We start from the raw sequence: 23,851 nt of genomic DNA on the forward strand, positions 1-23,851 counted from the left end.
AGACTGGCAGTTCAAATACTGGTCAAGTGAAAGGCCTGAAATAAGGCAGCGGCTGTATTAGAAAAGTGGACAGATTGCAGAGGTAAAATCATTAGAATAGCTGTTTCCATGTGGGAGGGGGATGAGAGAAAGTCCTTGAGCCGACAAGGACTCCCAAGTTTCTCTGTGGATGATGGTATATTGATTTTTTTTGTCATCATTGGTAAAGAAAACACAAGAGGGGGAAATATTCTGAACCATACCTAGTAGGGCCTGCCACATAGTAGGTGTTCAATAAATAGCTGTTGAACGAAATGGAATTTAAAAGGTAGAAGATACTTGCTACTTTTGAAGCACTTTTCAGCTGTGGCTCAAGACAGTGGTATGGGGTGTATGCAGCTGGTAGGGGAGGCCTAGGCACGAATGTCAACCGAAAAGTACCCTGAGTACAAAGAGGGCCAAGAAAGGAATCCTGGAAAACTCAACTTTTAGGAGGTGCTAAGGAAAGAAAAGACTAAGAGGAAAACCATTAGTTGACACTGAGTAAGCACCTACAGCAAGGACTGTACTGGATGCTAAAAAAAAAAAAAAAAAAAACACACACACAAAAACAACAACAACAAAACTGCAACTGTGTGTTCCCATGAGGAAAGTGTTTAAAGAGCAAGTGGTCAGAAGGATATTTCTATGTGTCACTGGAGGCTAGAACCCAAGACTCCGTGGAAACTGGAGAAATCGTACAATGATTCCAGGTTCCAACATTTGTCTTATTCCTTGTAACTGCCTTCCCACATCCAACCGCTTCCCCATCCCTTCTCACGGAGTCTGGTTCGGGTGAAATTACTTTTATTGATGGTGAGCGCAAGCAGGTGTGAGTGACTGCACCTCTTTCAGAGGACACAGGACTGGGCTTAAGGAAGGGAGGGCCAGAGCGCCCGCCTTGGTGGATGTAGGATTCGCTCCTTATTAGGGCGTGAGTGCTACATTCTGAAAGGATTTATTTTGGGACAAGGCACAAGCACAGGGGAGGCAGGCAACACCAGCCCTCAGGCTACACTCTCCATTTGGAGCAGAGCTTCTTCGGCAGCCCCAGGTCTCCCGGGATCTTCCTCGGTGTCCTGCGGAGGCTCTGGCTCCAGCGTGGGCTCCAGCGCAGGCTGGGCTTCCGGCTGGGCTTCAGCGCTCCGGCCAGGCCCAAGGCGAGGCGGCTTGACCGGGGTGGGCGGTGGCGCTGCAGGGCCTTTCCGGCCCGAAAGGGCCCTTCGGAGGCTCTGTACCTTCTGCAATCCGGTGCGCCGCAGCCGCTGGGCCCTGGACTCCACCGGCTCCTCGTCCGAGCTCTCTCCAACTTCGGCCTCCAGCTGCTCTGGACCCAGCTCGGACTGGTCCGCCGGGCCCAAGGGCTCTGGTGCCTTCTGGAAAGCGCTGGCTGGGACTTCACCCTCCTCCTGCATGTGACGGACACAGCACTGATCCTGGCAGCTCCTTACCCCCAGCAGCCCGAAACTCACTCCTTAATTACACAAGGGAAACCTTTTACCTCCGCAGCCAGAGTCTGGGGGGAAAGGCAGGCGTGGGAAGGTAAGGGGAGGGAAAGCTGCGTGCGAACTGCAAAACGTTGTAAAGTAGGTGAGGCCTGGTGAGGGGCGAGAAGAGGATAGTGCCCGCAGTCACGGAATGCCCTTTCAACCACCGTTATTTTAGGGATTGGCTGGGACTCAGACCAAATTCTGCGGACGTGGCCTGAGCTAGAGCTGGGCGGGCTTGGATTGGCCAGGCGGGGCTCAGGCGTGAGAGGGAGGGATGGGGCTGGGTCTTGGGAAGTGGGTGCGGCTCTGTGAGTCTGTTCCACAGCAACAGACGGCGGGAGGGGTCAGGAATGTGGGTGTGGTAGGTGGATGGAAGCGGGGAGCCCCCAGCTGGTGGCCCAAAGGCCTCGGATTGGGGACCGTTTGAGGTCACTGACCTTGAAGAGCAGAACGTGGAGCTTCCCGCGCGCCACCAGCAGCCCGTGGTTGGCCTCCAGCCGCTGCACCTGGGCTGCGCGGCGCACCGCGCGCTCTTGGGCGGCGTTGGCGTGCGAGCTCACGCGCTCCGCCTTGGCCAGCAGCTGCGCCAAGGTGTTGCTGGTGGTGTCGTGGCTGCGACTCAGAGCGCCCAGGCCGCTCTGGATGCGGCGCACGGACCCTGCCAGGCCTCCCTGCCTTCGAGCCAGGCCTCCCTGCCGCTCCCGCAGCGTCTCCAGCATGGAGGCCAGCTTCTCCAGCAGGGTCACCACCGTCACGGCGTGCACGGGACCCCCCGCCGGCGCCTCGGGCACAGGCCCCGGCTCCAACGCACTCTCCCTCATGATCCCTGACCGCTCTGCTCCGTCTGCCTGCAACTGCTGGCTGCACTACGGTCAGGGGCCTCCTTTCCCTGGCTCCTCCCCAGCTCCAGCTGTGACTCAGGCAGGCGGAGTTGGCCTTCTGGGGCGGCGGGAGGGCGCGAGGGCGTGGGGATGTTGGCAGCGGGGTCTCTTGAAAGCGTTTCGCCTTCCGCTGTCCCGCGCCGGGGGCCTGCTGGGAAGCCTGTTGGCCCCAAATCGTTCCCCTGCAAACCCTCTCACTCTGAGTTTGAGTTACCCTCCTCCGCTCCAGTTCCCTGGTGTGCCTGTTTCAGGTCTCCTCTGCAAAGGGCGAGTCACGGAAATTTTTATTTCATGCATCTTAGTGGGCGCAGAAACTGTGTTGGCACGGCAAAGAGATAACCAGAGGGGCCTCCCACACCAGTGAAGATTGTATTTTTCGTGGCCCCCAGGCTGGATGCAGGCGACAGGGAGGCCCTGGAACATTCTGCTTAGAGATCGCGAACTGTCAAGGCCCGAGGCCCCGCTTTGTGACTTGGACAGGCTGCTCATTGTGGGCTGGCGGGCGGGGCATCCTCTGGTGTTTTCCTAATAGTCATCACCAGGGTTTAGCCGCAGGCTTCGTTTCCTGCTTCTTTATTTCGTCCTCTTGGGTAGCATTATCTGGTTTCTTTTCTCTAGTTTTCTGCCCTCTCTTTCTTTGGGTTTCACTGGTAAATCTCAGCCGCCCCGGCCCCAGTACCCAAGCTTGGAGGATAAGCAGGACATCTTCACCTCTTCTTTTAAAATCCTTAAAAGCGTTAGACTAGGCACTGGTCTTTGCTTTGATAGAGGTTACTTGGGCTCCTGCCTGACTTTTTTTTGCTTGTTTGTTTGTTTCTTGTGTTCTGTGGAACTGTGGAGAGTAAAGATTTGAAATTGCTGCTACAGAGAGGGAGAGAGTGGGCATGGAGGATCCAGTTAATGCTGTGGATTGTGAATTTCTAATGTCAGCAGTTCGAAAAATCCCATGCCTTAGCCGGGCACGGTGGCTCATGCCTGTAATCCCACCACTTTGGGAGGCCGAGGGGGGAGGATCACGTGAGGCAGGGAGTTCCAGACCAGCCTGGGCAACATGGCAAAACCCCGTCTCTACTAAAAATACAAAAATTAGCAGGGCGTTGTGACACACGCCTGTAATCCCAGCTACTCGGGAGGGCTGAGGCAGAAGAATCATTTGAACCTGGGAGGCAGAGATTGCAGTAAGCCAAGATTGCTCCACTGCACTACAGCCTGGAGGACAGAGCAAGACTCCATCTCAAAAAAAAAGAAAATCCCATGCCTTGTTTGTAGCAATACTTGGCAAACCGTCTCACAAATGCAAGTAATCCATTAATCCTGATGATCTCTCTCCCTCTTCCTCTTCTCACTGAACCTGTGAGGGCCACTTGATAACAACTGTGGAAGAAACTTGTGTCACTCTGGAAATAGTTACATGGGCCTGAAGTGCCACAGACGTGGGCAGCTAATGCCAGAAATCTGGTAATGCTAAGCTGATGGCTGATTTCTACAAATACAAGGCCATAAGCCTGACCCCTGCTGCTTAATACAAGAGAAAATAAGCTCTCTTGGGAATCTGGTGGGAATCACCATCTCTTCCAGTGAAACTACATTTACCCAGAGAGATCCATCAGGGATGTACCAGTTAAAATGCTTTCAGACTGAGGGAACAAAAACTCAATTCAAACAGTACTTAGTAACAGGAAACTCAATTCAAACATAATTGAAAAAGAGGATTGGCAGAGTGGTGATTAAGTGTGAGTCATTCACAGCTCCAAATCTGGTTTTCTACAGTTCTCTCCACTGCTCAACTATGAGCCCCATCCCGCACCTCTCACACTCCCCCATGTCCCCCACACACCCCCTACCCATGTGTATGTGCCCACATACGCACAGGTGTCAGCTTCATTCCAGGCCTCACAACTCTGCACAAGATCTAAAAAAAAAAGGGGACCATCTTAAAATTTAGGACATTTATTTCCCAGAAGCCTCCCAGAATTTTTACACTTGCCTTCCACTGGGTTACATGGCTTTTCCAAATCCAAATTCTATGGCTACAAAAATGACATGCATTGATGGGTTTAGGCCTATGTTCCCTAACCAATCACTGACAAGAAATCTAATAATTGGCTTTTGACAAGTTAGATCAATTCTGAAGTAGATTCAGCTTCCCCAGGAGTATTAGGGTGGTATGGGAGGAAAAGTGGATATCTGTACAAAAATCTGGGTACTACTGGGAATGGATATTAATATTACAGGAAGCCTATGAAAGAATCACCAGCTTTGATGAGTGGGGCTAAGGAAATTCAGTGCATTTGGAAGTAAGAAGTACTTGCATAGATACTTGGATAGATTTGGATAGATTTTTTTTTTTTTTCCTGAGACCAAGTCTCGCTCTGTCACCCAGGCTGGAGTGCAAACGCGCGATCTTGGCTCACTGCAACCTCCGCCTCCCAGGTTCAAGCAATTCCCCTGCCTCAGCCTCCTGAGTAGCTGGGATTACAGGCACGCGTGACCACGCCCAGCTAATTTTTGTAATTTTAGTAGAGGCAGGAGTTCACCATGTTGGTCAGGCTGGTCTTGAACTCCCGACCCCATGATCTGCCCACCTTGGCCTCCCAAAGTGCTGGGATTACAGGCGTAAGCCACCGCGGGATTTCACCATGTTGGTCAGGCTGGTCTTGAACTCCTGACCCCATGATCCACCCACCTTGGCCTCCCAAAGTGCTGGGATTACAGGCGTGAGCCACCGCGCCCAGCATAGACAGATATTTTTTTAAAACCTGGTAATGAAGTGGCATTGTTGTCTGGAGTAAATACCCGAGATTGGTTGTGTCACAGCTATGGAAAACTAGGACATGGACACACAAAGAGGTTCAGAGCAGAAGTTGAATAGGCAAAAGAAAAAGAAGAGCTCTCTGCAGCAGAGAGGGGTCCCAGAGAAATGGGTTGCTGGTTCCACAGTGGAATGCAAGGGATTTTATAGATGACCTTAAGGAGGCAGTGTGTCATTTACATAGGGCACAAAAGATTGGTTGGACCAGGTGTGTCATTTGCATACAGCTCAAAAAACTGGTTAGGGCTAGGTATGCCATTTGTATAGGCACAAAAAGATGGCCACCCCCACCCTAATCTTTTATTTTGCAGATGGGTTCTCTACCTGGCCAGTGCCATGTTGCCTGTTTCTTTACTGTACCTGTGGTGACAAAGAAAAGGGAAGATGGAGCCTCCATGTTGAACATACCTGGCCCCCAGGTAGCCCTTTTCTATTGACACAGCTGCCGGCATTCACCCCTGCAGGCTTCCAGCTTGCTTATCTATGTTTGCAGCTTGATTTTTCAGGCTGTTCTTTTGTTAGAAAAGAAATGATTTGGGGGCTGATTTTTGTTAAAAGGGAAATTCTGCTGAGGACTCTTTTGCCCTCACTATCTGCCTAATTTTTTTCCATCTCCTGTAGCACTAACTCCCTCTCTGGATATGTGGAACAAGGAGGACCTTAAACTTAACAACAGAGCCAATGATGGTTCTACCAGTCTCCCCAAAGCCTCAAGTTTAAAAGCCATATGAACTGGCTGATAGTGGAAAATGGAAGCCATGAGGTAAGTAAAAATAACTTGGGGCCAGCTAGAAGAATGCCTGAGTCAATAAAGCAGAGATTGACAGAAACTGTAGTAGAGTGACCTTGATTATAAAGTTTCCAAGGAAGAACCGTATTGCAGTTTCCAAAAAGGGTAAGAAAAGAAGAAAACAAAGATGCAGAATGATGCCCTCTGTTCAAAAATAAACTTACGAACCTTAAAATTTTAAAGGGTTTATTTGAGCTAAGAACAGTTCATAAATTAGGCTGCACTCAAGGCCAAAAGAGGTTCAGAGAGCTCAGCTGCAGCAGTGTGGGCAGTGAGCTTTTATAGGCTGAACATGGAAGTAAGACAAAGAAAATATATTTGATTCATTAATATGGAAATTCCCCTAGTTAGAGGTTAGTTGGTGGTTTCTGATTGGTAAGGTCCCTAGTTTTCTTTTACTTTTTACACTGGGCTTTGGTTTGCTTATGTAGGAATCAAATGTAGTAGAGCCATCTCAGCCTGATGGCTTCCCAATTAAAAAACTTTGTAACACCTCTAAGGCAGTGGTCTTAAAAATTTCTATTCTTAGCCAGATGCGGTGGCTCACACCTGTCATCCCAGCACTTTGGGAGGCCAGGGTGGGCGGATCACCTGAGGTCGGGAGTTTGAGACCAGCCTGACCAACATGGAGAAACCCCGTCTCTACTAAAAATACAAAATTAGCCAGAGATGGTGGCACATGCCTGCAATCCCAGCTACTCGGGAGGCTGAGAAGGGAGAATTACTTGAACCCAGGAGGCAGAGGTTGTGGTGAGCTGAGATTGTGCCATTGCCCTCCAGCCTGGGCAACAAGGGTGAAATTCCGTCTCAAAAAAAAAAAAAAAAAAAATTCTCTAAACTAGGGGTGTGGCTGGCATCTACTCTCTCATACCCCATGGTATGGACATGAAAAGTGGAAACTTATTGTCACAGGTTGCCTTTGTCCCCAAAAAGATATATTTAAGTCCTAACCCCTGGTGCCTATGAATATGACCTTACTTGGAAATACAGTCTTGCAAATATAATTAAGATGAGGCCATAATGAAGTAGAGTAGACCCTTAATCCAATATGACTGGTGTCCTTATAAGAGAGGGAAGAGATACACAGGGAGAACACCATGTGACAACAGAGGCAGAGATTGGAGTTAGCTGCCACAAACCAAGGAATGCCCCAGAAACTGAAACAGGCAAGGGAGGATCCTTCCCTAGGAGCTTCAGAAGGAACATGCCCCTGCCAACACCTTGATTTCAGGCTTCTGCCCTCCACAACCATGACAGAATAAATTTATGGGGTTTTTGGCATTGATGTTGGTGTTTTTGAGACAGAGTCTTGCTCTTGTCGCCCAGGCTGCAGTGCAATGGCATGATCTCAGCTCACTGCAACGTCTGCCTCCCGGGTTTGAGTGATTCTCCTGCCTCAGCCTCCTGATGAGCTGGGACTACAGGTGCCTGCCATCACACTTGGCTAATTTTTGTATTTGTAGTAAAGACAAGACAGGGTTTCACCATGTTGGCCAGGCTGGTCTCAAACTCCTGACCTCCAGTGATCCACCTGCCTTGGCCTCCCAAAGTGCTAGGATTACAGGTGTAAGCCACTGCACCCAGCAAAGTTCTGTTGTTTTAAGCCACCTAGTTTGTGACTTTTTTTGTTTTGGTAGCTCTGGAAAACTAATAACAACTTTGATTAATCAATATCAGTATTACAGTATCCCATTACCCAGGATGCTCCTGCAAATGGCTTCCCCAATTATGTGAAAGTATTAGAGTCTCTGTAGGAAAAGTTAATAAAACCTGAAGACTCACAGTAGAACATAGACAAACCAATAGTTGCCCAGATGTAATAAGTCTTGCAAAAATTAGTGGAATACTATGGTAGTTGAGCTAACAACTGCTTTAAAAAACTAAAAGGTATTACCCATCCTGTTTGTCAAGGGTTCCATTTATATACTGGCCCATCCCCTCCCCAGAGCACAGCATACTATGAGGAAGAGTTGGCTGTACTAAGGAGAAACAAATCCACTACACCTTTCATCAGGCCTGGGGCTGTCTGAAATATATCTGCCTAACAAAGATCTGCTTAAGGGTGGCCCTCTGTCTCTACCTATTCAAGAACAGCTGGGTGCTCCTTTCGCTTTAAGGAAATCTCTGAAAAAGACAGATCAGATCATAGTGCCTTAGATGGTATCATTCTGCATCTTTGTTTTCCTTCTTCTTTCAGTTGCCAGGTGCCCCACTATATGAAGTTGCCAAGATCCCCTAAAACAAAAGTGGCAAAGGCACTGCCATTCTTCACATCATACCCAAGAGGATGAGTCTGTCCCACTGGGTTCAGAGACCATCCACCAGAAATCCAGCAGACAGGGATTACCTAGAATAGTAGTGCTTAAACTCAGGACAGGTAGTGAAACATGTAACACCTCCTACTGCAACAAAGAACAGAGGGAGGTGTTAGAGTCAGCAAATGCTTCACCTTGGAATTTTCACACACTCTATATCTTGAGTCCTCCAAAAGGCTGCATACTTTCAGTAGGATTGAGAGAAGCCTCAGTGACTAACCCTGGCAAGTTACAAGCCACAGTATGGTCAATTCTATCCTTTGGGTCCTACAAGTCAGAAAGAAAAATGAGACCCTGAAGTCTCTGTGATTTCTACCTCTTCCACCAAGATGATTTGTCAGGGAGGGAGGAGGGCAGATCCTACAGGGGAAAATACAGCATAAGTATTTAAGATTTTTGACTAAGGAATGCTTTTAGCAGCTGAGAATTGTACTGCTTTTGAAAAACAATTGCTGGCTGATTACTGGAGGGGAATAATAGTACTAGAGGAGAGACTCAACAGAGGTTGCTGAGTGGTTTTGTGAATTGGAACCCTTTGTCTCACGTAGCAATAGAGCTTAACAGTCTTTGATTATTAAATAGAAAAATCAAAATCTAAGAAAGGGTGAGAGATATCTATGTGAGCTCATTACAAAAGAAATATCCCTGACCAGGACCCTCACTTTCATCTGCCCAGAAAAACTGATGCATCCTCCAGGCACTAACCTTTAAATCGAAAGTAACAATGTGAGGCACAGACAGAACCGCTCATTTAACAGGCAATGTGCCTCAGTAGACAGGCACTACCTTCCACCCTTTGTCATAGACATCCTGTCTACGGAAGAGGTAAAACCATTCCACACAATGAGGGAGCTCTGTGCCCCTGGCAATTACAATAGCTATAAGTTTGAGGCATCAGGAAGTGAATTTGTACTGACTCCAGAAATCAAAATATCCAAATGGATGGAAGATCTCGGAATGGTATATTATGACCAGTAGGCTTAGGGATGCCTTTTATAGCAAGAATCAGGCACATTATTCACTCAAATGACTATTTTTGTATCTCATATTTTAGTGTGTTGAATAGTGTCTTAGTCCGTTTTCTGTTGCTATAACTGAATACCACGGGCTGGGTAATTTATAAAGAACAGAAGTTTATTTAGCTGAAGGTTCTGGAGGCTGGGAAGTCTGACAGCTTGGTGCTGGCATCTGGTGAGAGCCTTTTTGATGCATCATAACATGGCGAAGGCATCATATGGCGAGAGAGCAGGAGTGTGCATGTCAGCTCAGGCCTCTTCTTCTTATAAAGCCACCAGTCCTATTTTGGGGACCCCACCCTGTTGACCTTATCTAATCCTAAGTACCTCCCAAAGGCCCCACTTCCAATCAACATATGAATTTAGTGATTAAGTTTCTAACACATGAAATTTGGTGGACACATTTAAGCAATAGCAAATAGTGTCCCCCCAAAAGATACGTCCAAGCTCTAACTCCTAGTACCTGTGAATATGACCTTTGCAGATATAACTACATCTTTGCAGATATAATTAAGTTAAGGATCTTGAGATGAGATCATTCTAAATCAAATGCCTGGTGTACTTATAAGTAGAGGAGAAGCCACAAAGACACAGAGAAGACTGTGCTATGAAAATGAAGGAAGAGATTGGAGGGCAGCCACAAGCCAAGGAATACCAAGGATCAGAAGCTAAGAGAGAGGCATAGAGTGGATTCTCCCTCAGAGCCTTCCAAGAGTGAGTGGCTCTACCATACTGATTTTGTACTTCTGCCCTCTTGGACTTTGACAAAATACACTTCTGTTGTTTTAAACCACTTAATTTGTGGTAACTTGTTATGGCAGACCTAGAAAACTAGTACATATATAGACACTACCAAAAAGATTAGGGATAGAAAAAACAATTTAAAAGCAAGTAAATCCATCAATATGTCATTGATGTTTGTTTTGGCCAAGGCATACTGGGTACATCAGAGCACCAGACACCTGAGATAAGAACTAGGTTGACCCAAGCTCACATTGTGAAGTATGTAATTACTGCTGGAGCCAATTGTCAGGATGTAGGAGTTTGGGCTCCTTCTGCAAAAATGCCCTGGGACATTCCAAGAGGCAAAAAAAAAAAAAAAAAAAAAAAGTCTGGAATTACTAAATAGACTCTATTGAGTTTCTTTCTGTAATCTGAGGAATTCAGTGGGCTCTGCCAACAGGGAAGCCTTGCCTGGGTTTGAGTTTGCATTCTTAGGCAAATCACTGAGAAGCCACCATCAAAGGACTGCAGCTCTCCACCTTGAGCTAAAGCCTCTAATCCAGGAATATATTTTACCACCCATATGATAAAGGACAGGGCAGATCATTGGAGGATGATGTGCCTTACCTCTTACCTGGATTGAGAGAGAGAATGAACCACTGAAGAGGGGCTTGGCCATGATTCCATGGTCAGTAATTCCAGATGGGTGGTGACTTATAGACTATTGTATATAGCTAGAGCCCTGCAACAACTTTTGTCTTAGCATAGACATTCCCCTTTGTATCTGGGGCTGAGCCCAAGGAAAAAGAAGTCATTTTTAGTCATCCAGTATCTACCACAACTGGGAAATAATTTGATTTTTATAAGATTTAGGCACTACATTAGTTAAATGGTATTTAGTTATGAATTTTATTGAAAAATAACTATCATTTGTTTAGTGTCTAAAGAATAGATAGTTGCTAATCAATTCAACCAAGGAAAGGAAAGAAGTGAGTCTACCCTGGGTAAAGAACAGCATTGCTCTTCCACCCCATGCCACTTTAGGGCAATTGACATGGTTTAGCAACACTGCACAACACAAATTACCCTACCGAATATTTCTCATCTTATTTGGATTCAGTGGATTTTAGAAGCAGGACAGAAAACTGCTCAGAACCAGACCACATGTACAACAATCCATTTACTAAGCCAGCCAGGGAAGGCAGTAGAGAAGAGTTTGAAAGAGTTAAAATGTTTTAATAGGTCTAAAAGCTTACTCACTTAATCCAAAGGTGAGAATGATTCCTGAGATTAGTAGACTTGTTCTTAAGAATGGTACCTCAACTTTTTGGCACTGAGACCCCCATCCAGTTAAGTGTGATCATATCACAATAATCCATTGAGTCCCCCAGAGATAGTATACAGTGCAAAACCAGTGTACTGCCTGCTGTTCAACTTGCCTGTCTATAGGAACTCCAGATTAATCATGACTCCTTATTATTGTGTGGATTTGGATGAAGGAAATATTGATTGTTATAGGTAGGATTAGGGTTTAAGATACTCTTTTTGTCACCAACTGGCATTTAAGTCAGATGAATGGGCTAAAGAGCAGTAAGCAAGGCACTCCTGCCCATGAAGAATGCAGAAGACTGCTGCAGTGCCTGGACCTGGCAAAAGAGACCAGAAGGGAAGAACTAGCCTTGGAGTCAGGTCTCCAACCAAGTAGATCTGTCAGAGATTGATTTGGTTGGGAAGCTAATGGAGGAGGAGGAGTATTGTAAGTAGCTGAAACCATCTAATTGATGTGGGCTAAAGATGATTTAGAGAACTAAGAAAGGAAAGAGAAGGAAGGAAGGAAGAGAGGGAGGGAGGTGAGCAAGGGGAGGAAGGAGAGAGAGACAGAAAAGAAAAGAGAAGAAAAAGAAAAGAAAGAAAGAAATTTACTCATGTATACTTCCACACTAAAACTTGTAAAAGATATTGAAGCAACCATATACTTACACAGCTCCATCTATAATGGGAAAATTTATGGAGACAGAAAAATGTAATGTTCGGATTGTACTGTACTTTCAAAGGTTGAAAAGTGAATCCTCAAAGGAAAAATAGAAACTACTCTTGAACTTGTTGGGATTTGAAATTTCCTCAGGAAATCAGATTAGAGTACTACCTGGTGAAGCCTGGAGGACCTACCAAGAAAAGCAAACTTGGATCTTTGCAAGGTTAGAAGAACGAATGGGATCCAAGAAAAAGACTGGTCATATTCAACGGCTAAGAGCGTTGGAGAAGGCCTGTGGAGTCTCAGCAGGTCAGGTCCATGACTCATGAGTAGACACCTGTGTTTCTACTGCCTGGTGCCATAATCATAAACAAGGTGAGCAGGGGCAAATAAGATCCTAGTTCAGTACTATTCACTATAAATATAATGTATGTAATTTAAAATTTTCTAGTAGCCATATTTTAAATTTTTTTAATGAAATTAACTTTTAAAAGATATTTTGTTTAACTCAGTATATCCAAAATATTGCCATTTTAACATGTAATCATATTTGTTAGGTATTAATTAGATATTTTACATTCTTTTAGGTCTCTGAAATCTGGTATATATTTTATATTTATAGAACATCTCAATTTGCATATTAAATGTTCATTAGAAATGATAGCTCTATGTTTAGACTTTGATAAAAGAAAAACTTCAGCCAAATTAAGTTTAAAGGAGTTTAATTGAGAATGAATGATTCGCGAATTGGGCAGGCGCCAGAATCACAGCAGATTCACAGAGACTCCAGGGGTGCCTCGTGGTCTGAACAAATTTATAGACCAAAAAGGTAAAGTGACGTACAGGAATCAGAAGTGAGGTACAGAACCAGTGAAACTGGTTACACTCGGCATTTGCCTTATTTGAATGCAGTTTGAACATTCAGTAGTCTATGAGTGGTTGAAGTATGGCCCCTGTGATTGGCCAGCACTCCGCTATTGTTACAGGTGCACCCCACTAAGTTAGGTTTTCAATTTTATCTGACTATTAAGCTAGGTTACAGTTCATCTACCAAGACTCAAATATGGAAGTACAGAGTCCTTCTCAGGCCATATTTAGTTTGCTTTAACACTTCATAAAATTTATAGTTACATACCCAAGTAATTCCAAATATACTTAAAAGTTTCCAATAACTGAATCAAGTATCAGTTTTTAAATTTAAATTTAAACTAATTAGAATTGAATTATGTGGGATATGGGATGAGAAGAGAAATCAAGAGTTAATCTCTGCAGGAAAGTGGGCCTAAGGTTCCCTTATTTGATTGATGTTTGTATTTTTTTTATTTTGGTAAAAATTGACTCCTGTGTAGACAGTAGAGTGACAGATGAAGAGCTCAATCCCACATAGAAATAAAAGGTGGAGGCCGGGTGCAGTGGCTCACACCTATATTCCCAGCACTTCAGGAGGCTGAGGTAGGCGGATCACCTAAGGTCAGGAGTTCAAGACCAACCTGGTCAACATGGTGAAACCCTATCTCTACAAAAATAGAAAAATTAGCCAGGCATGATGACAGGTGCCTGTAATCCCAGCTACTCGGGAGGCTGAGGTGGGAGAATTGCTTGAATCCAGGAGATGGAGGTTGCAGTGAGCAGAGATCACGCCATTGCACTCCACCCTGGGCGACAGAGCAAGACGCCATCTCAAAAAAAAAAAAAAAAGAAAGAAAGAAAAGAAGAGGTGGAATTAATGTCCCAAGGCTCTAAATTTCTTTAGAAAAAAGAAATAGTCCTCCATCAAACTGAGCACATTGCTGCCTCAGGCAACTGGGCACTGAGAAAGTGCTCTCTGGTCTAGAGTTACTGACTCACATCACAGAGCTTGGACCAGTTGCTAATCAGTTCTTGAAGATGGGGGAGGAGATAAAAGGTGACCCTGAAGTTGCTCCCCTCACCATCCAGCCCAGCTTTTTGGACCTCTAGATCCTTCCACCCTCCTCTGTGCCACCTATTTGCTGATTCTACCCTTTTATATATGCAGTCAATCCTCATTATTCATGGATTCAGCATTTGCAAATTCGCCTTCTTACAAAAATGTATTTGTAACCCCAAAATCAACACCCGGGAGTTTTTGTGGTCATTTGCAGACATACACAAAGGGGCCAAAAATATCAGTTGCTCAACAGGGAATATTCCCAAATGACATCCAGTAAGACAACTCTCTCCCTTCTTGTTTCAGCACTGTAACTGTAAATATTAATACGTATTTTTTTCACGATCTATGTAGTGCCGTGTTTTCAATTTTTGTGGTTTTTATTGGTGATTTCACTGCTTACTGTGGCCCCCAAGGGTAGTGTTGAAGTACTGTCTGTTGCTCCTGAGCACAGGCTGTGACGTGCCTTAACAGAGAAAATACAGGGGTTAGGTAAGCTTTGTGCAGACACAAGCTATAATGCTGTCAGCTGGGAGTTCAATGTTAAAGGACCAACAATATATATTAAATAAGGTGTTTTTGAACAGAAACACATATAAAACTATGTTATGTATTGATTGGTTTATGAAAATGTTATGACTATGGGATTGTAGGGACCTAACTCTGCATTTTCCGCAGAAGAAATGGTTCAGTGGTCACTAATTCGGTGTTCTCAGCAATTTTATAGATTGTAAGTACAGCAGATAATGAAAATTGACTATGTATATACAATTTTAGTGCAATTTTCTGTTTTTTCAACTTATAACCCAGGTATTACCTAGGTCGCCCTTTGTTCCTTAGAAATCTGAGTTTGGACCCTACCAATTCTATTGCCTTTGAAAGTCTAAAGTTCTCCAGGACAGGTAGAGGCTGCTCTACCTGTCCAGGAGAACAGCCAAGAGTGAGCCAAGATCACGCCACTGCACTCTAGCCTGGGTGACAAAGCAGGACCCTGTCAATAAATAAATAAATTCTCCCAGAAATATTTGCTAATTCCTGAACTCTTATTTAAAAAAAAAGAAAAAAACAAGAAAAACAAAAACTACTGCCTTCTACCTCCTTCCCACCCTGGCCCTGGAGGGTAGCTACTCTAGTGATTTCTAACAGAATTGATTTTTGTTAGACAGTAGTAAGCCTTTCATGTGTACTAATTAATCCTCACAATGACCCTCTGAGATGGGCAATATTACTATCCCATTTCACAGTGAGGAGATGGGGAAACAAAGAGATTAGATTACTTCCCAAGATCACACTGCTGATAAACAGCAGGGCTGGGATCCAACCCTGGCATCTGCTCCTTAGGCAAATAAACCATGTTAACCAAAAATATCACAGCAGCTAGAGAAGCAATCTGAATCCAGTGAAATTGGAATTGTTGAAAAAGAAACATTCACTGCCACATAACTATTTGCATATAGCTTCACATACTCTTTCAATTTATTTCTCACTTGCTACCCAGTGAAGGAATCAGGAGGATCAGAGAGGAAGAGGAATATGCACAAAGGCCATAACTCTAAGTGGTAGCATCAGGGTTTGAGCCTGGTCCAAATTAAACTTCATCTCCATTTCCCATAGGAAGAAACTGAGGACAGGAGGGGCCAAACAAGTTACAGTTTCATCCCTCCAGAGAGCCAACAGAGTATTTTGCACGAAGTTGAAGCTAAACAGGTATTATGTCCTGTCTCTGGACTGAATGACTAGAGGCTACTCAGCTTCTGAACTAGAGGAAGCCTGGGACCTTGACCGCACTAATGCTGATGACAGCGGATTTGCAGGTGGCTAGAGGTACCAGATTTAGCAAATAAAAATATAGGACGTCAAGTTAAATTTAAGTGTAAGATAAGCTACGAATACCTTTTCTAGTATTAGTACGTCCCATGCAATATACTAGAAATGTTATTCGTTATTTATGTTAAATTTAATTTTCTTAGGGCATCCTATATTTTACCTGTCAATCCAACCCATGACCTAAGCAGACACTGTAGAAAAACAAAAGGAGAATTAAGGAGATAAATGAAACACAGGGTGAGCTGAAAAGAGGTGCTCTGTGAATTTGAGGGTCCAGTAGGAGCTGACTTGTAGGTACTTGGTCTGTTTTGATGCCCACAACAACCTTGGGGAAGGGGCGGAATAGCAGAGGGGTAAGCTCTCTGCCCCCCACCAAGGTTCTGCAGGACACCAGGGCTTTTATCAGCACCCCTATGTTCACATCCTGGCTGTACCCTCCTTGGTTGTATATACTCTGGATAATTCACTTAATTTAAATCTTGCTGCTTTTATAAAATTGATAAAAAGTTAATAGTGACACTGATCACACTGATGTCCCTCAATGAATTATCAATATGTTTTTTCTTCCCACCTATATTCTTTATTGAACTCTGTTATTTTTCATCCTGGTCTAGAGTAAGCATTATGCCCATGTAAGAGTGAAATGAAATTTTTAAAAATAATTTTTTAATGTTTTCTGAATGCTGGGTGTTTTCAATGATCATGCATGACTGGCAGCAAAGAGGAACGAGGATGGATTCGATAAGGTGCAACAAGTCCTGAACACACACAGAGAACTGGCTGTGAATCCTATTTCTGCCACTCACCACTTACTTGTTGGGTAACCTTAGCCACTTCATTTATCCTCTCTGATCTTCAGGCCTACCTCATGTCCTCCCCAAAGAGATGGTGGGTAAGAGAGAACTTTGCAAAAGGCTGCCAGGGCATAAATAGGTCTTATGACTATGTAGCAGAAAAATGGGACCTCAAAGAGGAGAGAGACCTGCAAAGCGGGGGACTGCTACCATTCTTTGAGTAGTGGCTCAAAATATTTCCCCAAACTGTCCCCATCTGGTCAGGATGCCCCACAGCCTTTTACTAAGATGGTGTCTTCATCTAGCCTCAGCCCAGCTGCAGTACCTTTCTGGAACTCCCACCACTGATGCTCAAGAGAAGAGTGTAAGTTCAAGAGGGGTAAGCTCTCTACCCACCTGCTCATCCACAGTCCCTCAGACAAGCATGCAGATACATGCTTTGTTTGGTTGGTTGGTTGGTTTTGTTCTGAGACAGGGTCTTGCTCTGTTGCTCAGCTGGAGTGCAGTGGCGCAGTCACAGCTCACTGCAGCCTCGACCTCCCAGGCTCAAGTGGTCCTCCCACCTCAGTCTCCCAAGTAGCCAGGACTACAGGCACATGCCACCACACCTGGCTAATTTTTCAGTTTTTTGTAGAGATGGGGTCTTACTCTGTTGCTCAGTCTGGTCTTTAACTCCTGGGCTCAAGCAATCCTCCTACTTTGGCCTCCAAAAGTGCTGGGATTACAGGGGTGAGCCACTGTACCCAGACCAAGAATGCTTTTAGATTGTACCCTCTAAAAATTAATGTTTGTTCCTGGGAGCAATGCATGAGCTAATATAACAAGTCTATTAATCAAATGAACTGACATAATTCCTGCTAACACATGTAGGAATATTGAAAAGGAAATTCAGCCAGGAAGATCTAAATCCATAACAAAGTGCAAGATACTATATTATCACATTGAAAAACACAATCCAGCCACCTGAAACAAGCAGTGCGACCCAAAAGCCATTTTCCTAAATTTGTCGAAGGGTTTCTCCAGCCCTGCACTGTCCAGTATGATAGCCACTAGCCACATGTGGCTGTTTAGTTTTAAATTTTAATGAATTAGAATTAAATAAAATGTAAAACTTAATCCTCAGCTACATTATCCACATTTCAAGTGCTTAACAGACATATGTGGCAAGTGGCTACCATATTGGATGCGTCCCTCTCCTCAGTACAATCCCACAGGGTGAGTGTGGTCCTCAAACTCCTTCCCAAACTTCCAAGTCACCAAGTAAACACCACAGGCTTCTCTGAGAGATGAGAAGAAAAAAATAAGGAAATCTTTCATTTAGCCAAAAAGCCATGTCTTGACAAGAAAAGATCAATATAAATAAAATTACAGGGCAATTATTGGAGAAGTGATCTCTTCCATCAGCATTTGGACCATTTAAAGTAGATACAAAAGGATATAGAAGACTAGTTTCCGAAACAGCCCCATGCTTTAGGACCTGGATCGGGACTTTCAAAAATATATACTTTTTTTTTTAACTTTCATTTTAAGTTCAGGGATACAAGTGCAGGTTTGTTACAAAGGTAAATTTGTGTCTGGGGGGTTTGTTGTACAGATTATTTCATTACCCAGGTATTAAGCCTAGTACCCATTAGTTATTTTTCCTGATCTTCTCCCTCCTCCAACCTTCCACTCTCTGAAAGGCCCCAATGTCTGCTGTTCCCCTCTATGTGTTCATATGTTCTTATCATTTAGCTCCCACTTATTAGTTAGAACATGCAGTATTTGGTTTTTGTATCCTTAGGATATGAAAGGATAATGGCCTCCAGCTCCATCCATGTCCCTGCAAAGGACATCATCTTATTCTTTTTTATGGCTGCATAGTATTCCGTGGTGTATATACCTTTTAATGTAGATTACCTTGATTATGGGAACAATGTTGTTACAGATTTTATCATTTTTGAGAAAGTATAATGAAAATTGTGTCTAACAAAGTAATAAGATTCCTTTCTGTCTATATAGTGAAAATGCTCAGGATGTTCACTGCAGCCTGCCTCACCCTGGAAAAGAGATGTGAGGATAATGAGAAAGAAGAGTATGTTCGGTGCGGAGCATGCAAATTTGCATGAAACGTAAATGTAACTTTGTGCCTAACTACAACTGGTTCCCACAGATATTTTAGTTCTGAGTTTTAATAACAAGTGTCCAGCACAGAAACGCCTAGAACATAAAAGGGCCCGATACAAATTTACTGATTTAAGAAAAAATACTGTTTGTTTTCCTAAGAAAGATAAAGCACCAATAAGAAATGAATCATACTTGCAATGAGATAGATAGATAGATAGATAGATAGATAGATAGATAGATAGATAGATAGATAGAAAAAAATAAGCTAAATTTAAAGTCAAAAATCCACTGTCAATTGGATAAGAAATTGATGTTTGAGTCTAAAAAGTAAAGCTGGTCTTTATTTTGTCCATATTTTATTTTATTTTATTTGTGATAGGGTCTTGCTTGCTCTGTAGTCCAGACAGGAGTGCAGTGGTGCCACCATGCCTCACTGCAGCCTCAACCACCTGGGTTCAAGTGATCCTCCTGCCTCAACCTCCCAAGTAACTAGAACCACAAGCACGTGCCACTATGCCCAACTAATTTTTAAATTTTTTTTATAGAGATGTGGCCTCTCCATGTTGCCCTGGGCTCAAGTGACCTTCCTGCTTCTGCCTCCCAAACTTCTGGGACTACAGGCATGAGCCACCTCACCTTGTCTGTCTTTCTCTTTAATCCATTTCATGTTGTTTATGCTTTTTTTTTTTTTTTCTGAGATGGAGTCTCAGTCTGTCTCCCAGGCTGGAGTGCAGTGGCACAATCTGGGCTCACTGCAACCTCCGCCTCCCAGGTTCAAGTGATTCTCCTACCTCAGCCTCCCAAGTAGCTGGGATTACAGGCGCGTGCCACCATGCCCGGGTAATTTTTGTATTTTTAGTAGAGACAGGGTTTCACCATGTTGGCCAGGCTGGTCTCGAACTCCTGACTTCAGGTGATCCACCCTTCTTGGCCTCCCAAAGTGCTGGGATTACAGGCATGAACCACCACGCCCAGCCTGTTTATGCTTTTAACCAGTATCTACACTGGTTACAGTTTCTTTACCAAGTGAACTGACTCAAACCTTCATTCATACCCAAAAAGTCTGAACCCTTCATGAATTAGCCTAGAATGATGTCAATGTTTTAATTAGCCTTTGCCACCAGGCATGGCGGTATGAGAAGTCATGCCACCAGCTCTCTCACTTTCTAATTCTATTCCTCCAGGCCCCTATCATAATGCACCTTGGTCAGGTGCCACTTTTTTGCAATGAGAAGAAGTCTACTCAAGCTAGCTAGGCCTTCCTGGGATGAGAGAATCTTTACCACTCTGGACCATGCCAAAACACTGAGGACAGTAGCCACATTCTTTTGAGGCTCTATTGCTTGCAAACCTACTTCCCAGAATCCATTTCTCTTCTAGACATAGATCAGTTGGTTGCAAAGAACAGAAATTATCTCAGGTAACTTAAGTGAAGGAGCGTTTATTGTAAGAGAATTGGCAGCCACCCCAGCCCCTAAAGTAGACTGTTGAAACAATTTGTTGAGTCTGGAGCCCTTCCTGAATTAACAAAAGGGAGGATCCATTAAAGGACAACACAGCTTATTTATTATTTCAATAGCTTCCCAGGCAAAGCAGGAAAGAAACCAGACCTCTTTTCTGCACAATAATGGGGCCCACTAACTCTGGGGAAAAGGTAAGATACCTTCTAATTGAGGAAATATATCCTTTTTCAATATGAGTCTAGATTGTACTCTTTAAAAATTAATGTTTGTTCCTGGGAGCAGTGCATGAGCTAATATAACAATTCTATTAATCAAATGAACTGACATTGTTCCTCCTAACACATGTAGAAATATTGAAAAGGAAATTCAGCCAGGAAGATCTAAATCCACAACAAACTGCAATCTTGGAGTCTCTTCTTCCTTCCCCACCCCCAACCCACTTCTATACACACAATTTTGCAAGACCTGGATAAAAATAGTAATCATTTTTATCTGGTTAAAGTCCTGGGGACCCTACCTCTAATTGGCACACTCAGACCGAGACACTTTGGTAAGGTAAGAACGGTAAATTTGGAGAGAGAGAAAGAGCCAAGAAGTGAGATCCCTCCTTGTGGATAGGTGTGGGGTTTTCCCAAGGAAATTGATGGAGTTTCTAATAAATAAAATCTTAAAAGGAGGCCCAAGGAGAAGGAAAAGATGTGCATCTAGAGGCCAGAGAGCTTGTGAAGGATCTGGACCTGCAGGTAACATCGCTTTGAGAAGTAAAGAGAAAGTCTAAGGAGTGTTTTATTCTTTCCTCTTTGATGTACAATCACTCTTCAGAAATTGCCTCTTTGGTGAAGAAACCTGCATAGAACCACTTAGGCTGTTGGTAATTTTGAAAAGACTGGAAAGAGAGAACTATAGAGGAAAAGGGAAAGAAAGACTTGCCCCAACCATCACCTCTGATTTACTGGAGAGAGACATCAAGCGGGTGATAATGTAACCACCCAATGTGTTCACTGTGCCCGCTGCCTAGACACAGCTGATTTATCAAGACAGGGGAATTGCAATGGAGAAAGAGTAATTCACACGGAGCCAGCTGTGCGGGAGACCAGAGTTTTATTATTATTCATATCAGTCTCCGCAGGCATTAGGGGATCAGTTTTTAAGGACAATTTGGCAGGTATGGGCTCCAAAAGTGGGGAGTGCTAATTGATCAGGTTGAAGATAAAATCACAGGGGGTCAAAGTGAGTTCTTCTTGCTGACTTCTGGGTGGGATCACAGAACTGTCTGAGCCAGATTATCAGTCTGGGTGGTGTCATCTGCTGCATCGGCATGCAGGGTCTACAAAACGTCTCAGGCACTGATCTTAGGTTAGCTAATTTGTTAGTTCTACAAAGGCAGACTGGCCCCCTGGCATGAAGGGGTTTTTGGGAAGGACTGTTATCCATTTTGTTTCAGAGTTTAAACTGTACACTAAATTCCTTCCCAAGGCTAGTTCAGCCTACACCCAGGAATGAACAAAGACACTTTACAGGTTAAAAGAAAGATGGGGTCACTTAGGTCCGATCTCTTTCACTGACCTAATTTCCTAAGTTATGATTTTTGCAAAGGTGGTTTTAATAACATGGAGCTCCCGATGATGACAGGCCACAATGAGAGCAGGGAGAAAACATTCATGGTGAGGACATAGCACTGCAGAGATGACAAATTCTCAAGGGGCAATAAGATGCTCTTGCATTTCCCTATAAATTAGAACATGCTGCCCTCCAAAAGAGGAATTGGGGAAGGCTGGACATTCAAAGTGATCATTTATCATTTGGTTAAAATTAGTTCTAATCCACATATATGTACAAATATATATAATTTATATAAGTCTATAAATATATATGTATATATATTTATATAGAGACAGGCTCTCGCTATGTTGCCCAGGCTGGTCTCAAACTCCTGGGCTTAAGCCATCCTCCTGCCTCAGCTTCCCAAAGTGCTGGGATTGCAGGCATGAGCCACTGTGCTTTAAGTCCAAAGTTCCACACACTCTGCTATACTCACACCACACACCTTCTCAGCATTTCCACATCCTTTCTTGCTGCCTCAGTTCTTCATGAATCTGGTGTCAAGCACAGCTCCTTTATCAATTTTTGTAAAGAAATGTACTCTGAAGGTTTTGAGGATTGGTCATGGGATATGTAATATGAATGCGTTGGTGCTCAGAAAATGATACCCCAAGGGAAGGCCTCAGAAGCAAAGTTTCTCTCTGGCCTTCTCCTGCCCCCATCTCTCGCCCCTCATTTTCCCCCAAGGAAAGCCATAAAAACTATAATCTCAGCCCGGCGCGGTGGCTGACGCCTGTGATCCCAGCACTTTGGGAGGCTGAGGTGGGCAGATCACCTGAGGTCAGGAGTTCAAGACCATCCTGGCCAACATGTTGAAACCCCATCTCTACTAAAAATACAAAAATTAGCCAGGTGTGGTGGTGCATGCCTGTAATCCCAGCTACTCGGGCAGCTGAGGCTGGAGAATCACTTGAACCCAGGAGGCAGAAGTTGCAGTGAGCCGAGATCGTGCCGTTGCACTCCAGCCTGGGTGACAGAGTAAGACTCTGTCTCAAAAAAAACCAAAAAGCAAAAAACAACAACAACAACAAAAAATAGCCAGGCGGGGTGGCTCACACTTATAATCCCAGCACTTTGGGAGGCCGAGGTAGGTGGAGCACCTGAGGTCAGGAGTTCGAGACAAGCCTGACCAACATGCTAAAACCCTGTCTCTACTAAAAATACAAAATTCAACCAGGTGTGGCAGGCATCTGTAATCCCAGCTACTCAGGAGGCTGAGGCAGGAGAATCCCTTGAACCCGGGAGGCGGAGGTTGTAGTGAGCTGAGATCGTGCCACTGCACTCCAGCCTGGGAGAGAGAGCAAGACTCCATCTCAAAAAATAAAACAAAACAACCTAGAATCCTTCATCCCCAAGGTGGGTTATAGAAACCAGAACCCCTCTCCCCCAAAGCCAGCCATAAAACCTAAAACTATTATTCTAACCTTCCCCTGACTTGCTGTGTAAGAGCTGCACATAAAGAAATCCCCGGCTGGGCATGGTGGCTCGCGCCTATAATCCCAATACTTTGGGAGGCCAAGGTAGGAGGATCGCTTGAGCCCAGGAGTTCAAGACCAGCCTAGGCAACATAGCCAGACCTCATCTCTACAAAAAATGTCAAAAATTAGTTGGGTGTACTGGCGTGAACCTGTAGTTCCAGCTACTTGGGAGACTGAGGCAGGGAGGATGGCCTGAGACTGGGAGGTCAAGGCTGCAGTGAGGCATGATCATGCCACTACACTCCAGCCTAAGTGACAGAGTGAGATCCTGTCTCTAAAGACAAAAGAAGAAATAAAGTGAGAAAAAAGGGAATTATTTTTAAAAAGAAAGAAATTTTCTGGCCTATCTTGTTTAATAGGAGTTTGTAAGACCCCCATTCCAGAAAGGGTCCTGCCCCATACCTGAGAGGGAGGATTGTTGTACAAAGAGGCCAAGAATCATCTAAACAGTTGCAGTCTGTTCCCATTAGGTCATACCCTTTTTGTTCAATCACATGTCCACACAGCTGTCTATTCTTTACTGAACCCAAGCAGAAAAAATGGATAGCTTTATTAGTCGGGCATGGTGGTATACACCAGTAGTCCCAGCTACTCAGGAGCTGACACAAGAAGATCACTTGAGACCAGGAGTTTGAGGCTATAGTGAGCTATG

At 44.3% G+C, this 23,851-nt stretch overlaps 1 protein-coding gene and 1 long non-coding RNA gene across 2 annotated transcripts; one reads left to right on the forward strand and one right to left on the reverse strand.

Moving 5' to 3' along the window:
* Positions 1 to 808: 808 nt before the first annotated feature.
* On the reverse strand, positions 809 to 3,620 carry CAVIN3 (caveolae associated protein 3). The gene is made up of 2 exons (XM_003819068.7): positions 1,946 to 3,620; positions 809 to 1,427 (listed from the first exon to the last, which is right to left on the reverse strand). Exons 1-2 carry the CDS (start codon positions 2,327 to 2,329, stop codon positions 1,026 to 1,028), a joined length of 786 nt encoding a protein of 261 aa, XP_003819116.2. The 5' UTR covers positions 2,330 to 3,620; the 3' UTR covers positions 809 to 1,025.
* LOC134731188 (uncharacterized) lies at positions 1,423 to 21,712 on the forward strand. Its single transcript, XR_010113324.1, has 6 exons — positions 1,423 to 1,560; positions 5,513 to 5,620; positions 5,823 to 5,964; positions 12,171 to 12,395; positions 15,544 to 16,929; positions 18,552 to 21,712. It is a non-coding gene; the product is annotated as an uncharacterized LOC134731188 (long non-coding RNA).
* The last annotated feature ends 2,139 nt before the right edge of the window (positions 21,713 to 23,851 follow it).

This window comes from Pan paniscus, chromosome 9, assembly GCF_029289425.2.
Source record: "Pan paniscus chromosome 9, NHGRI_mPanPan1-v2.0_pri, whole genome shotgun sequence".
NCBI lineage: Eukaryota > Metazoa > Chordata > Mammalia > Primates > Hominidae > Pan > Pan paniscus.

Coding starts and splice junctions, on each gene's coding strand:
- CAVIN3 (XM_003819068.7), bottom strand. CDS start 2,329: ATGAGGGAGAGTGCGTTGGAGCCGGGGCCTGTGCCCGAGGCGCCGGCG. Junction 1,428..1,945: donor TCCACGTTCTGCTCTTCAAG/GTCAGTGACCTC, acceptor CGTCACATGCAG/GAGGAGGGTGAAGTCCCAGC.